Here is a 15,731-nt window from a genome sequence, read left to right as displayed (position 1 = left end):
AAATCATAGCTAGGCGTCCTGGTTGCGTAATAAATCATGCCACATCATAAAATAAGGGTAAGGCCCTTAATTCTCACTCACACATTTCTAGTTAATACTTTATTAATTTATTACGGTTTGTCTCCACCTAGTGATTCATCCATTGAATGTTCCAGGAAAAAATGACACTTTGGGCTGTAGTTAAATCATCTGTACTTTTCACAGCAACACCTGGTGTAAACGCCTGGACTCAGCTGATTACACTCGGCGTCCTCTCCAGGACGGTCCAGCTGACCTTTGCGCCGTCTCTGAGTCGTTCCCCGCGTCGTTTCTCCTCTGAACCCTCCCACCGCCTGATGCGCACAGCATTATTTGCATATAGAACAACTCAGCGCCTCCCTCGCAAGTTATTCCTTTTCTGTGGCAGGATTCCTCAAACCGGATTGTTCTCGTTAGTCTGCCCAAGCCAGGAGGAGGAGGAGGACGGGGACGGTCCATTTCGTGCTCCGCTCACTGAAAAAACTTCCTGAAACTACAGGACAACTCATCTGCGTCACTGTCTCGCGCAAACTTCCAGCTCTCCCGCTGTTGTTTTTCCGCTCTCTCTCTCTCGGGTTCGCGGAGTGTCTGATCTGATCCGCGCGTGCGATCAATCAAGATGTCTCTCCAGAGCCAGAAGACGACGACCACGACCTACCGGACGGTGAACGTGGCCTCCCCGGAGCCGGTGGCGGGCACGGTGATCAACGCCTCGTCCGTGGCGCAGCTGCCGTTCGCGATGAACGGCTATGAGACGCTGCGCTACCTGGTGCCGGTGCAGCAGGCCATGCCCCAGCAGTCCTTCGTCCTGATGCAGCAGCCTATGGTGCAGCCCATGGTGCAGCAGGTGACCTCCCCGGTGTACCTGCAGAACCTGCAGAATTTATCCCACCTGAGCGTCAGCAGCCAGGATTCCGATCTGATGTACCAGCAGCACACCGCGCTGGAGGTGAGCGACTTTCGTTATCTCTTTCTGCTGCTGACGAGGATTATTAAAAGCGTCGTAAGCGTAGTTGTGTCAAGTTAAACAGAGGCTCGCACTACAGAAGAGGGATTTCCAGCGGAGCAGCAGAATGAAAAATGACACCTCACGCAGAATACGTCCTGGTGGCTCAGTGCCATTATAGAGCAATTAAACTGTTATTCCATCAACACCAAACCAGTCGCCACGTGACGATGAATTTGTATTGTTACAATTGATAAAATAATTAACATCAGTCCATAATTAACCATTTTAGCAATTTTCTGTTATATGATTCTATTTAAATTCTCCGTGCTGCTAATAAATTAAATTCCCCGGGTTAGGTTGCATGCACTGTGTGTGGCTGCTTTGGATTTATTTATAGAAAAAATGTTTTCAAATTCCTCAAATACGAGGTATAAAGACGTGTTTGTTTTCATAGTCACGGTACTTCACCGCTTTGCAAAAACATGGGTATCAGAAATGTCATTTCCATTTAAATCCAGTGTTTGTTGTTAAATTCTTGCCTGAGTGACTGAGCTCTTCTCAGGTTAATATAATCTGCTCACATGATGGATTAGACTCTTACTGCTGCTCCTTGTCAATTAACTGTTATGCAGACACATTGTCACTCCCATGGTATAATGTGGCGTTATTAATCTTGCGATCCCTTTGATCAGTTCTAATTGCGCTGCAGGCCGTTTGCTCACACACCGCTCTGGTTTATCTGCACCGTCCTCTTCAATTATTACTTTTTACCAGTCAGGTCCTGCACCTGCCAAAGGGTTGTCAAAGAACCTGTCACTGCTCTGATCAGCCCTGAAAGCACTGACCTCTCAGATAGTTTACATTAGGTTTATGCAGTTAAACAATCATTCGACTATGTTCAACTACCTCTTTCATAAACATGTTTCTTCCTATTTCCTTTCTAACTATATTATGAATCCACTATACATTAAGTCTGTTCTGTTCAGTTTAACTCACTGCACTCAGAGGTAAAAGTTATTAATGCTTACGACAGACAAATTGTGCCACACCCGGTCTGACTGCGGCACACCCTTACATTTGAAGACAAACACATTCTTCCACCTGGCTGATTCAGCTCTGTGAATTAAACTGCCTTAATACACGGGCAGGCGGCAGAGTCGCCTCATGTATTGCTCTTCGTAGCCTGTCCAGGAGTTTTCAGCTCTGGCAGAAAGTTCCACGTTGTTCCTAATCTTAATTAGTGTCATTGTTTTTCTGTTTGGTAAAGCTGTATCACCAACCTGTTGGTTTTAGAGCCAAAGTGCTTCACTGATTTACTGTCCAAATCTGGTGGATTGCACTTTATTGGTTGGATTATCAACACGTTACCTGACCTCATCTCAAATCACAAGGCTGTTATGGGCTCAGAGTCAATTTTCGATTTGCTGATGCCTTCAGAGTGACATCAATGCAGACGAACAAGTACCAACCTCTTCAGTCTGAAAACACTGCTGCATTGTACTACAGTATATAAACGTCATGGGCAACACTGGGCGTAGAGGAGTCAATGCATGCAAATCACACCTGCTGTGCACATTCTTCTCTTTAATGCAAAGGTGGTCTACCAGAACAAGTTCTCTGTCATTCAGGAGTCATCACAGTTGCATGGCCAATTATATACAGGTCATATACGTGCAGCTTGTCAGCTTCGGATCTTGTGTAAGTAGATAAATTGTGCATGAGGTAATTCACTACTAAGGGTTTACAGATTCTCCAGATTCCTGGTAACAGTAAAGCCAGTTACTTCTCACCGTTTTGCAAAATTCTTATCACAAAACTCCTTAGATTAGTTTTTACTCACAGTAGTCAGGTTTCAGGTTGTCATTTCACAGTTGAAGTTTAAATTAATGTTGAATCCTAAGCCTTCGGCCCTGAGAACACTTCTGCATATTTGAGTTTGCATGACTTCATTATCAGTTTGACTTAAACTGATAAAGCCTGACATAACAGTGACTTAGCTGTAACTCCCTGAACATAATGAAATGCCTTTGTTGTTTTTCCACTCAGGTGTTTTCTGCAGAAAGTCATGAATGAATGCGGTGCTTGTTCTGCTCACCTTTTATTAGCCGGGTTAAAATCAACCAATCTTTATTGATTTTTTTATCTTAAGGTTTGAGGGGATATTTATTGCATCATGTGACTCCTTTCTCCTTTCGCTTTTCCTTCCTTGCATTTCCAGAGTAACAGCAGAAAGTCTTCATCGGTGTTCAGCCCGTCATCCAGTCCCATCAAGAGCCCCGAGCCAAGTGCTGAAGAGGAGGTGGTAAGGACACACAGCCACTACAAGCTGGCACCCTGAACTGTATGTGATGGGAATGCTTTGTCAAACAGAGGTGTGGCAGCTGCTCAAACATCTGTTTTCCTCTTTATTCACTCATCGCTGGAGTCATGTTAAGTCTTGCTTTTTTCTTTTACTTAGTTTACTTTAGTTGGACATAAATAAAGCTGTGGATTAGCATCTGGAGCTAATGACAGACCTTGAGACTTTGAACATGCCACACAGCTCTGCTGGCCAAACAAGGCTGTCGCCTGTTGCAGCATGTCACTGTATAATGCCACTCACTTAAACTGTCACTCACGCTAGAGAGGGAAAGTTAAAGAGCAGTTATCTAGGATCAGAACTGGCGTCAAACTACCTTAATGTCTTTAGGATCTTTTGACCTCTTCTTATGAAACCATCTCTCTCCAAAATGATTCAAAATTGCGAGTTTTTCCAGTCGCAGGTGTTTTCTTTAACCTGAGAAACCTGAGCCACACCCGTCAACATAAAAACCTCAAGATGGGAATATGTGAGTACGTGAAAGAACAGTAGCGTAACGGGTGTCTGTCCCTTTTTTTTCTCCAGGTATAAAGTCTTCTCAGTTCAGCCGGGGGCGAGTGGCTGAACGTGCACGCTCTTTGTTCGCAGCTACACCCTGCCTCCACCTTAACACTGTTACAACAGCACTTTGTTCATAATCACAGGACCTTGTCACAAAGCTGACAAACCATTCAGGCTGGTTGTTAAATCGGGGTGTGTCCGGTCACTTCTCATAGGCCTCTGCTGTGGGTGGATGCATTCCTTGGATTTGAACCTGCAGCGTCATGTACACGGCTGTTGTCAAAACAGGGAGGATCTTTGATTTATCGAGGCTATGACGGTGCTTTCAGGCCATTTTGGCATGGTCCAAGACACTCCTGATTGAATGCAGAGATATCGTTATTAGCTTTGATTTGATGAAGTGAGAGGCTCACCCATTTGCATGAGTGAAGGGCTTTCATATAAAATAATTAATGGAATTCGTTCAAAAAAGACACATTAATCGATTATAGTGAGGATGGAGATCTATAAACAGCAGCCAGGTCAAAATCTCTATAGGGCAAGAAGCAGAAAGCTGCTGGATTTAAGGGTGTTAAAGTTACTTAGGCTACGATGGCGTTGGATGAGATGGATGAGAGCAGATGGGTGGAGCTTCAGAGCGATGACGCGGACAATCGTGCCGACGGTTGTCTTTCTGTTCGAACTTGCACCGAGCTCGAGGGCTGTAACTGGCAACTTTCATTGAAAGCGGCTCTGAACAATTCACACAGTGTGATATCGAAAGAACAAAACTGCAACATATAAAACTGAATTGAATGTGGATCCAGGCCTGAGTGCACTTGGACCAGACCTGTGCATGCAATAAACGAGCATTTCAATTATCTTTTAAGATACTGTGGGAAAGATTCACTGTAGGAGACGCTTTGGGGCCTCGTTAGTTCCATGTTTAATTACCAGCTGCACATCGTCTTCCCGTTCGTGATCTTTTGCCCTGGTCGGAGGAACCAAGGAGACGTTTAGCCGTGTTGTAGAGTTTCTTCTTTGATCCTACATCTTGTGCCAGGTGCAATTTTCATGAGGACAATTGGATGTACGGGGTCGGGGGGGTTGCTGTAGGGGTTGAATGCACATTTTATTTGTGCGTATTCATATTAAACATGCTATTTGGCAAAATCCCCATTCAGGTCCGCTAGGTACAGATCTGTTTGTCGTGGTGTGGCTCCTGTGGAATGTTACCTACTGTATTATTATTATTTGAAATGAGCGACGGTGGAAGGTGCGGTAAACGAATCACGCCAAAAACAGTTCTGAGTAACTGACTCTTGGCTCTAGAGTAGAAGACAAATAGTGTTGTCTCATGTCAAACCTGAACAGACATTAAAAGCACGTTGGACTTCTTCTATGACCTAATTCTCTTTTGAAAATCCCTCACAGACGTGGCAGATGAGAATTTGAAAAAAATGCCAACTATAGCAGTTCAATTTTCTCATCTTTGAACCGCCTCATTAGATGAAACCTTCACTCGCTGAGCCAAGTAAAGCGTGACATGCCCTCCGAGTCAGACTCAAACCACACATATACAGAGTTCTATATCTCTGCCTGCAGCTGTTAGCAGACATACAGTATGTGCAGGTTTTTACAGGCCAGAGTGGCAGCTGTACAGATGTTAGACAGTTAAGATTTAAACTATGGATTCTGTAGTGGGTGAACTTGATGCTAAAGAGCTCTGACTCAGCTTATACTGCATCCACTACACTTTTTAGAATTTATGCACCATCTGGAATTGAAGTTCACGCCTCTTATTCTTCTTGTCCTTCAGCAAATCCTGACTCTTGAGCACATCAAAGCCACCGAGCTGCAAAAATGCTCCCGTGAGTTTAGGTGCAGGTGCAAATTTAGCAGCGCAGCCGTTGACAGACGTTTACTGAGAGAGTCAAATCTGTCGCCTCGCTGCCTTTTCTCACAAAGGAGGGGCGATCGCGTAGCGTCTGATCGCAGATCAGATTCGAGGCTTATGTGACTGTGACAAACGGGCTGAGAGGCTTTTCTCACCACGGCAGGGAATGCAAAGTATGCCGTCTTGATTACAGGACGGTGAGCGATGGTGTCATGTGGTCGTGAGGCGAGAGCATTTAATGTTTACCAAGAGGAAACAGCAGCGTTCCCAATAGTGTCTGTGACAAACAGGAAAACCCAGCCTTAGTTATTACCATATTTCATTCAAACTAGTCTCTTGATTCTGTTGGGGCTGATTTGAAGCTGTGCAGGAAAAGCATTAGGAGCATTTAAATGCTCCACAGCTGTTATTCGGTGCCTTCAGCGCGATGCCAAACTGTGATCAACGTGATAACACTAATCTCATGTGACCCTCATCTGCGAAGGCTCCTGTCAGCAGCTGACAGCTCTGGTTTATAACACTGAAAGTCAATTGCGACATCCGTGTGCGATGTGCGTTCTCTGCTGCTGAAGCTGTCAAACTAGTGGTGGAGGTGAGTTATGGTCCTGTGAAACCAGTCGGGATCTGCATGTGGTTCTGTGTGATGATGATAAAATAGCAGTATCCCTACAGTGTTTACTGTTCCTCCCAAAGTGAGAGTTGTCAGTGGTTGAAAAAGCTCAGACTGATGACCTCATTTTTATTATTTAGCATCTCTTTATTCTCACGTCCTCATGTGTCAAATGAGAGATACTTTCCTCCTGATGGACAGTTCTGCTTTTGCAACCAGGGAGTCGTTTAGGTTACTACCAGATTTTTATCTAAAAAACGTGTTGTGGGTGTTGCTCCATCCTTTTAGTGAATAGAAAGTGACGTATGAGTGCAAAGCTACAGTATCGCAGCCATCGCTATGGTGGTTTTCTCACACACAACCTCCCCTGTAAAGCCATGCTTTCAATTGGTAGCCATGGTGACGCCTGGACGTCCTCCAGTGTTTTAATGACCTGGATCGACTTGACTTAGTATTCCACCACTGGCTCCCAGCCCGACTTCCATGTAGCTCAGTCCCCATCTTTGGAAGATGGTGAGTGACTCTGTCGGCCACCAGTTAAAACTGCAGGGTGATCGTGACTATTGATTTACATAACCTGCTTCTGTTGTTGGCTTGAAGTTGATATTTGCTGTCACCACACACGCTTCAGACGGGTTTGTAACTGTTGACATTAAAAGTGAAGTCCAGAGACCTAGCAGGATGTGTAAATACTTACTAATAGTAGAAGCATGGGTTTCTGGTTGAATTGTGGCTTTCAGTTGTATGAAATGCTTCATTCTGAATAGAGCCTAATACAAACTCCCGTCCTGATACACAGAAATGACCCGATGAGAGGGAACTGTTTTGCAGGACATACAAAGACCCTGAGAGCGGTGCAGCGCGGTGAGGCTACGTGACCTCCTCTCTCTAATAACAACTTCTAGTGTTACTTAGTCACACAGAGGCTGGTTCACACACTGACCTACATCACTGCACACACGCACACACGCACGCACGCACACACACACACACACACACACACACACACACACACACACACACGCACACACCAGAGAGGCTGACATGCTGAGTTTGGAGTTGAAGTTACTTTTGAAACCTCAGAGGTGTCAATGTTTTTTTTTATTTTATAATCTAACATAGGACTGGACTCGGCTGGTTCCTTTCTCGTCTCCGCTCTCTTGTTTACTGCAGAAATGAGAGCAATGTTATCGTAGCAGCTGCAGAGACGCACTCACCCCCAGGCTTTGCATAAGTCCCTCATTCTAGCTGTTTGTATTTAGCCCTTAGGAAACTCGCCTTGTAGAGGATTTCAAAAGCAGCTGTAGATTTTGTACTCTCTGAAATTGAGTTGGTTTCCAGAAGGAAGTGTGAAATAAAGGGCCTTGTTTACTTTTGGTGTTGGTTTTTCACAGGGTTTGGCCTTTCAGCCACTGCGCCTACGTTTCCTGGTAGTTATGACATCATTGTTTAGTCTTTATAGCTTCAGCTTTGAAGTGAGAGCAGGATCAGAGGGCCATGACACAGTGTTTCTGTCACAGTCATACAGAGCAACCTGCAATAATCCATCACCACAATGGTAGAACCTCCTCTGAACCAGGGTCTAAATCTGAATCTGCTGGGCTGCATGTGGGTCTTGGTGGCTCTCCAATTCCACAGCAGTGTAACCGTCACTTGCGCTCATGTGGAATCTGACGGGGCTGCTCTGAACAGCCACATATATTTACAAAGGCTGAAATTGTTTTGTAAAGAGCCCATTAACAAGCGGCTTCATCACAAAGTGCACCACTTGACCTAAAAATAGACAAAAGTAGGTTTTGAAGACAAAACAAGCTTGAGAAATCTGCAGAGTGTCAACAGACACAAAGGGCTTGACAGGCGGAGAGTTAATATGTGAACAGGACACGAGTCACTAGTTAACAGGTTATGCAACAGGTATAAGTGCAGGTAGATAACAGGGGGCATTAGTCCTTCTCTCAGTATCTGTGAGTCAGATGATGAGTCAGTCGCTACATGCTCGTCATCGTTGCACATAAACACAGGATGAAGCTGACCTAGTCTCTGTCCGTCCTGCAGGAAGAGGAGGATGAGACGGTGGAGGTGGAAGAGGTGGAGATTGTGAACGTCATACAGAACAAGCCGCCGCCCATGATCCAGAAGCTGTCCCGGACAGAGGTGAGGAGCGAGGTGAGGGAGGCGCCCCAGCCCACCAAGATGGACACGCGCTTCTTTGGCGAGCTGCTGGCAGAGATCCACAGGAAGAACTGTGACATCCACACCTGCATCTCTGACAACGTGTCCAAGATGCGTGGACAGTAAGTGTTAAAGCCTCTGTCCCGACCAGTTTCTGGAGTGGACTTAGACTTGTTTACTTATTGGAGCCTCATGGAATGCAAGCAGTATTATAACAGGAAGCCTGGTTTTATTATCTTGGCTTTTACCCATGGGATGTCGTCATGGTGATAGATGCTGGGTTTGGATTAGTTGTCAGGTCACGTTCACTAGGAACTTCTGTTGTTTCTCATTGCAGATGATTTATCCTGCAGAGATGAAACTGTAGTATTTTGAGCCCAAGCATTGTTCAAGTATTAGTTTTATTTGAAGAAGTCAATACTGGTTGTTTAGAACCTAGTGTGAAGCTCACACTTACAGGAAACCTTGATGGGAGGGAGGCGTGAGCCGTAGACCAGGTGATTTGATGTAGCCAATGAGCTACTGGTCTGAGCAGCAGGTTATAAACTGAGGTTTTTGTCCATCAGGGTTCCACCCAGCTGATTGATGCCATGTTATTTTAGGTAGTGTGTGAAACGATAAAATCTTAATCCTCCTGCAGCTTTTCATGTCTGTGTCGGTCACCTCTGACATCTGAGGCTCTAAATCACTGGGTACAGACTAACACACATACTGTAACACTGGTACAACTGGTTTATTTAACCAGGTCCAGAGCTACAGGGGTTAAAGTAAATCCATATCTTACTGCAGGCATAAATCTCAGGTTTAGGAAATTCAGCCCAGATTAAAATAGCTCATTTCCTTTTTGACTTACTGATCCCAAATCTTCACAAAGTCTTTGTGATTGTGCCACAATCAGATCTGAATTAAGTATGAACCATGTTATTGTAGGAACATGGCATAGGACATAGGATGAACCCTCCCAGCATTCATTGGGGTATTTGAACCATTCCTTTTATGCATGTTACTGCATGTACTGTACCATCACGTTCTGGATCTTTTATAATCACAAGCATTAATCTGTTAAGTTTTAGTGTTGAGAGACAAACCACCATCGTTGCAATAAATACTGTATGTTAGGGTGTTGTAGATCCATTACAGTCAGAGAAAATGCAGTATCACCAGGGTGTTTGCCAGTATTTGTTCAAGCTGTGGCTGTTGTAATTGCAAGAAGCATAAACACTGCAGCCACTGCCTTGAGGAGTCGCATCTCATCACATTGCTTTACCTTAAGCATCAAAATGATAGGCCTCACCCAAACCCTGACCTCAACCTAATCCTCCCACATCACCCACAGATGGAAAGCACTGTGAAATTTATTGAAGTCATTACCAAAAATTGTCTGCAGGAAATATTAAATAAATGTTGCATCTCAGCTTTTGCCATTTTGTTGCCTTTCTCATGTTTGTCTGTGTTACAGGAGACAACGTCTGGATTCCAGCATTGACGCCAGGGTGAGAATCAAACCAACATCACTCACTCACCCCATTCACTCGCTCACTCACTCACTCATCTGTCACTACATTCTCTTGTTTGACTGTGTGCTTCAGGAGCAGGAACGGGAGGTGGAGGCTTTAATTCCCAAAGGAGCCACTGAACTCACCAAACAACAAATCCGCTACCTGCTGCAGGTGAGTGACAGAATAGCTTTTTTTTCTTTTTATCGTCTCTGTCACACGCTGATGTCGGATTGTGTGTTTCAGACTCGCCTCACTGCAGATAAAAGCATGCGTCTGCTCTTATCCACCTTCAGCAGCCTGAGAGAGGAGCTGCTCCACATGTCGGAGGACCTACGGGTAAGAGCTGCTGCTGCTGAAACGCTCCTGCATGAGGCATGTTCATCCAATTAGGAGATGTGTCAGAACATGAAGGTTGCATAAGTGAAACGTGAACGTATACTGTGGGCACTCATGTTCCTTTCCATAGTATGTGTACACACCAATAAATAAGCTCTAATGGCAGCAGACACTGACTTAAGGCTACATAGCGTAATAATAGGCTTGTTGTCTTAATCTTGGTGTCACTGCATTCCTGAAGACCAAATTTTTGTGATGTAATGTTTACAGTAATGTAAACACAAGAATAAGAATCCAGGTGATTTTACCCTTTTTATTAATATGACCAAAGTAAAAACCTTTTTACAACGTACACACTCTGATGCGTGTGTTGTTGCAGCGCCTGGAGAGTGAGAAGGAGTCATTGGAGAGAGACCTGACCTTCAAAGCAGACCAGGCTCAGCAGTACGACAGTCTCCTGGAGGCCATGAGAGAAAACAACCGGCAGCTCCAGGTAAAGCGCTGCATCCTGGGACATTATAGCCGTCACGTAGGTTATTGTACGCGGCACAGTAGTGGTCAAACGGCACGTGTTGCTCCTCTCCAGCTGTCCCTGAAGGAGTCCATGACCACACAACGCTCCCTGGAGCAACAGGCGATGAGCAGCCGAAACACAGACTCGAGTCGCGAGTTCAAGCTCAAAGAGCTGGAGGGGAGGACGAGGGCGCTGGAGAAGGAGAACGAGATGCTCCGACAGAAGGTGAAGCCCTGCCAGTCCCACCCCCACCCATAGAAGCGCACCAAGGTTAAAGTCGACTCCTTTTGTGCTTCCTGTTCTCTAGCTGGCCGGCCAAGCCAGCAGCTCCACTCTGCACATCAAGACGGAGGAGCTGTCGCGTCAGTACAAGGACCAACTCGACAGCATGAAGCAAGAAAAAGATGAGGAGATACAGAGACTGAGGGTGAGAAGAACCCGAAGCTCCTGCATTATGATTAGGATCATTTGCCTGTGTGTATGACACTGACCCTCTTCCCCACGTTCTCCTCCTCCCTCTCTGTTGCTCCAGTCCCAGTTAACGCGCCTCCAGACACAGGTCACTGCTGAGAGATCATCCTCGTCCTCGTCCTCGACGACCTCCACCTCCGTCACCACCTCCACCTCCACCTCCTCCGCAGAGAAGAGTCTCCAGCTCAAGATCTCCGAGCTGCTCACCATGTTGGAACAACGGCAGACCACCATCACCAAACAGGAGGAGGTCTGTGAACGAGCACACGCCAGTCCCCTGACTGTCATTTAGTAATGGATCCCAACAGTTACAGTACAAATGCACGTGTTTAAAATGCACGTCATTACGTGATTAGCTTCTGAAAATGAGGTCAGCGGTTGCTTCAGCAGAACCGCAGAGCCGTTTGCGCAGAAACACCCTGTTCTGGACATTTTGTTTCTTTACGTAACTTTCACCCTTCTGGTACAACTGCATTCTGACCCTTTTGTGCCCAGCTTCGACTGGAGCAGGCTGACAGTTAATTTAACCCCAGGAATGCGGTTGTCACCCGAGGGTGCCGGCGTCGCATGCCTGCGTTAAAGTTTCTCACACACACACACGAAGAGCGACAGCAAGTTTTGGCAATGCTAGTGTTTAAAAGTGATCTGATTAAAGGACTCGCTGGCAAGAACACACAGGAGACAAGGACATAGTCTGTGTTAAATAAACAAAGAAGCCAAGATTCTTTAATGGCTTCATGAATAGTCTTTTGTCTCGACTTGATGCAAATTGGAATAACAGTAATGCCACACAGGTTTTAGATAACTTAAAAAAAAACGAATGCAGTATCTTATTATATGAAATAGTCACAGTAACTGTAACGTGGCTGTCAGCTCCACTCACGCACCCTTTAATCTCACGGCCCTCAGGAGATTAAGAGGCTCATGCTGGAGAGAAACAACAGCTCCAAGAACGTCACCAAGACGATCATCACTAAGAGGTATGACAACGCCGAAAAGCTGAGATCCACAAGAATCTGCCTGTGAATAACCTGAATAATATGAGTAATCTGTTCATCTGTGTGTGGGGACGCAGGTACAGGAACCAGTACCCCATCCTGGGTCTGCTCAGCGACGACTACCAGATCACCTCCTCACCTGTCAAAGAAGACAAGACCATTGTCATCGAGCAATGAGGAACAGGTAAAAAACAGGGGAGGTGGAAACGACGGCACGCTAGCGTTAGCCACCTGCAACGGTTTCCATAAAGGTTGGCGCGCTGTGTAAAATGTAAACACAACAACTCAAAAGCCTTGAAATCTACAGACGACATCAGGGAGTGAAGTAATAAAGGCCCCGAAGCTGTCGAGCACATATTGCAAACAGCCTGTTTGTGAGTTGGTGGCCGCGTCGCTGGCATCGAGGCCCGCTGCTAATTTCTGCTGCTGCCGACTGGCAAAGACGATCTTCTCCAAGATGCACTAAATTCAACACTGACATAATGAAGAGTGGCATCCAGAGGCCAGAGTGTTGACTGTGGAAGGCTTTGTAACAAGACACACAACATACAAAGGAGCCTTTTAAAAAGTATTAATAACTCTTTATTATCAGTAAGGTTCTGATCGTAGCTGTTAATGCACAAATTAGTAATGCTGTTTTGATCACCATGACCTTTAAGTCAGTAATGATGTTTATGCTTCCTTCAGCGTATCATGATTTCAGTTATGATTATGAACTAAGCATTATTGTATGCCATAATTAGTACTTCATATTTGTGGCTAATAGAGCTCACAGTTAACCGCAGGGGTGCTGACTGTCATATAATTACATCTGGTGTAACTTAGAGGAACTGGTGCCTCCCTGTGGTGGAACGGCTCTAATGTTTTGGTGCCTTGTGTCAGTAAAGGTGGAAACTGTTCAGGCTGCCGTTTTACATTTTGTCTGCGACCCAGACACCCCCCCCCCCCCCATCTTTTTTTTTTAAACCTCACTGGTGGTTTGGACAAAGACATAAGTGATACTGTGTTGTGCTTATCTTGAAACAGGAAATCATTACAACCCCTTAACGATACACTGCTTCTGTCCGACAGGAATGATTGAACGGCACGAAGACGCAGACGCCAAGCTCCCGTCCCACCCTGCATGCTGCACCCGCTCCACCCTCACCCTCGCTCACCCTCCCTCTTCCTCCCGCGTCCTCAGGGCTCCCCGGGTTGGTGGTGGTTAAAATACCCATTCCCTTCCTAAGCTCGGGATCGTTGGCCTCGGTCTTTTGTTTTCAACTAATTAGGTTTGTTTGCGGTGACTGTTTCATTTGGGCTTTTTAAAAATAATCCATTAAATTTAAGACCAAAACCTTTTCTGGACTATGCTACGTTTCATCAGCTGTGCACTGGTTTATAGTGACAGCCTTGACAACTGGGACGTGGATCTGATTGGACAGTTTAGATTAAAATTTAGCTTGATTAGTTCAAGACCAGAATGTGAGCTAAACTGTAAAGCCTGTCACCTGATTGGGCTCTTTACTCTAAATGCTGCTGTGGGCTTGGGAACTGTAGCATATGGATCAGGATAGAATCACTGACATGCGATTCTGTGATGTACTGCAAGACAGTCATCTGTGATGCATTACACTTAATGTACTGAAACAGTAATACATCTACTGTATGTGTTTACACTGTATCACTGAATGTTATACACAACAACACACACATAAACTGTAGCTGTATCTCTGTATCACAGATTGTATTGTGATATATGACTGCAATGCCCATTCTTTAGCCCCGTGAGCTAATACGTTCCAGTAAAGCACTGGGTTCCATCAGCTTCCAGTTGTCACCATGTTTGGACTGATATCGTCTAGGACGTAGCATGAGACCCCCTTCAAAGCCACCACATCCACGTTAGCCCAGGAGATGAGGAAGCGGACACCTTGTTATTATTGCTCCTCTGCATGTAAATATTTCTTTTATATTTATATTTAGTGCAGCTTTCCTGCAATATGGAAAATAATGGGGTAGTTTTGCTTTGCTTTTATGCTAATGGATCGTTTGTATATCAGTTGTGTAATTTCCAAAGCGTTTTACGTTGAGGTTTGTATGTTTTCGCTGACTCGGAGGTGCGTGGGTCAGGTTTAACATGTCTGTATGTGACTAAGGGATCTGGGTTGAGGCTGTGTAACATCTGAGAGGAAGCTTTTTTTTCTTGTTTTCCTGGTCGGCTTTAGGCATATTGAAGCATGGTAAAAGGCTTTGTATCCACTGGGGCTCCACTGTCCTACACGTACTTGTTATCAACAACCAACTCTTTTGGGGTGTTAGTAATGGCTGACTTCTATTACGAAACAGAACAGGATGAATGACATATTTGAGGCTGACATGGAAATGATGAAAACACATCTCATGTTACATGAAGCGAGCCACACTGGACCTTCTGCGACCGTCTGATCCAGAGTACGGAGAGGACGGGGCCCAGTGGACACAGAGTCAAGCATGTACAAAGGTTATGACTTCAGTCTGTTAGAAATGTTGTCTTAAGCGAACGCCAGCATCATTGTTTAGTATAAGATATCATTCTCATCTGCTCAGAAGGATAAAAATGGCAACTACTAATTTTCGACCTGCTTCGCCAGCAGTGGACTATTAGAAGCTTTCACTATGTGGGTATTTTAAATAGACCAACTGTGCCTTTGTTTGCCAGCAGAGGATAAACTGTCCGCTGAGCTAAATTAACATGTTTTGGCTAATCTGCAAATAGATGTGTTTATATATTTCCCAGGTTGTGATTAAAATCAGTCGTATCTTTGCAAACGTCCACTTCCTTGGCTTTTTTATTTAAAGTTTGCACAGTCTTTAGAGGCTGCACCCGCCGCCGTGTTTATTTTGCTCCAGTACTCATTTGATAAAAAGGCTTTTTAGTGTAGCAGTACGTCCAGCAGAGGGACCCAGCTCCACTCGACAGGCTGTTCTCAGCTCGGGGTCAATGAGGGGAACTGATGGAGCAGGGATTCAGAGAATGAGGTCATCCCAGCCCTGTGGGGCCCGGCTCAGTTGGCTGCGTGTCAACACAGAAAGAACAAACCACCACATCGCAGTGCAAATGGGTTGGGACGACGGGCGGCTACTGTAGGTCTGGGACGTAACCGTTCATCTGCAGGAGCAATCAATCTACTGATGATTATGGGCTGTAAGACAAAAAGTCACATGCTAGGAGAAAACGAGGTGTCTGCTTGTTGACAGGAGAACATAATAAATTGGTTAGCAGACATGAAAGAACTATTTTCTTTCAAATAAATTAATAAAATAAATAATAAATTAAAAATAAATAATAGGAGAAAATCCTGGATGAGAATTTTCATAATAAAAGTCCCCTGTGAACATTTGCATGTTTCACATTAGTATGTACTTGCACAGGAACAACATCCATTGCTACACTCTGACACTCAGGT

General features: G+C 45.0%; 1 protein-coding gene across 1 annotated transcript; it reads left to right on the top strand.

Annotated features, from left to right (window-relative positions):
• Positions 1 to 266: 266 nt before the first annotated feature.
• pof1b (POF1B actin binding protein) lies at positions 267 to 15,093 on the top strand. The gene is made up of 13 exons (XM_029173196.3): positions 267 to 967; positions 3,186 to 3,269; positions 8,369 to 8,607; positions 9,945 to 9,978; positions 10,075 to 10,155; positions 10,228 to 10,320; positions 10,700 to 10,813; positions 10,907 to 11,059; positions 11,142 to 11,261; positions 11,367 to 11,555; positions 12,215 to 12,285; positions 12,381 to 12,487; positions 13,375 to 15,093. Exons 1-12 carry the CDS (start codon positions 638 to 640, stop codon positions 12,478 to 12,480), a joined length of 1,608 nt encoding a protein of 535 aa, XP_029029029.1. The 5' UTR covers positions 267 to 637; the 3' UTR covers positions 12,481 to 12,487; positions 13,375 to 15,093.
• The last annotated feature ends 638 nt before the right edge of the window (positions 15,094 to 15,731 follow it).

The sequence above is a fragment of the Betta splendens genome, chromosome 14, assembly GCF_900634795.4.
Source record: "Betta splendens chromosome 14, fBetSpl5.4, whole genome shotgun sequence".
Taxonomy (NCBI): Eukaryota; Metazoa; Chordata; class Actinopteri; order Anabantiformes; family Osphronemidae; genus Betta; species Betta splendens.
The sequence above is the reverse complement of the archived record's forward strand: the minus strand, read 5'-3'. Positions and strand labels throughout refer to the sequence as shown.

Bases quoted from the DNA above. Each gene is read 5' to 3' on its own strand.
- pof1b (XM_029173196.3), top strand. From the start codon at position 638: ATGTCTCTCCAGAGCCAGAAGACGACGACCACGACCTACCGGACGGTG. The intron at 968-3,185 runs GTGAGCGACTTT...TTGCATTTCCAG, and splicing joins AGCAGCACACCGCGCTGGAG to AGTAACAGCAGAAAGTCTTC. The intron at 11,556-12,214 runs GTCTGTGAACGA...CACGGCCCTCAG, and splicing joins CCATCACCAAACAGGAGGAG to GAGATTAAGAGGCTCATGCT.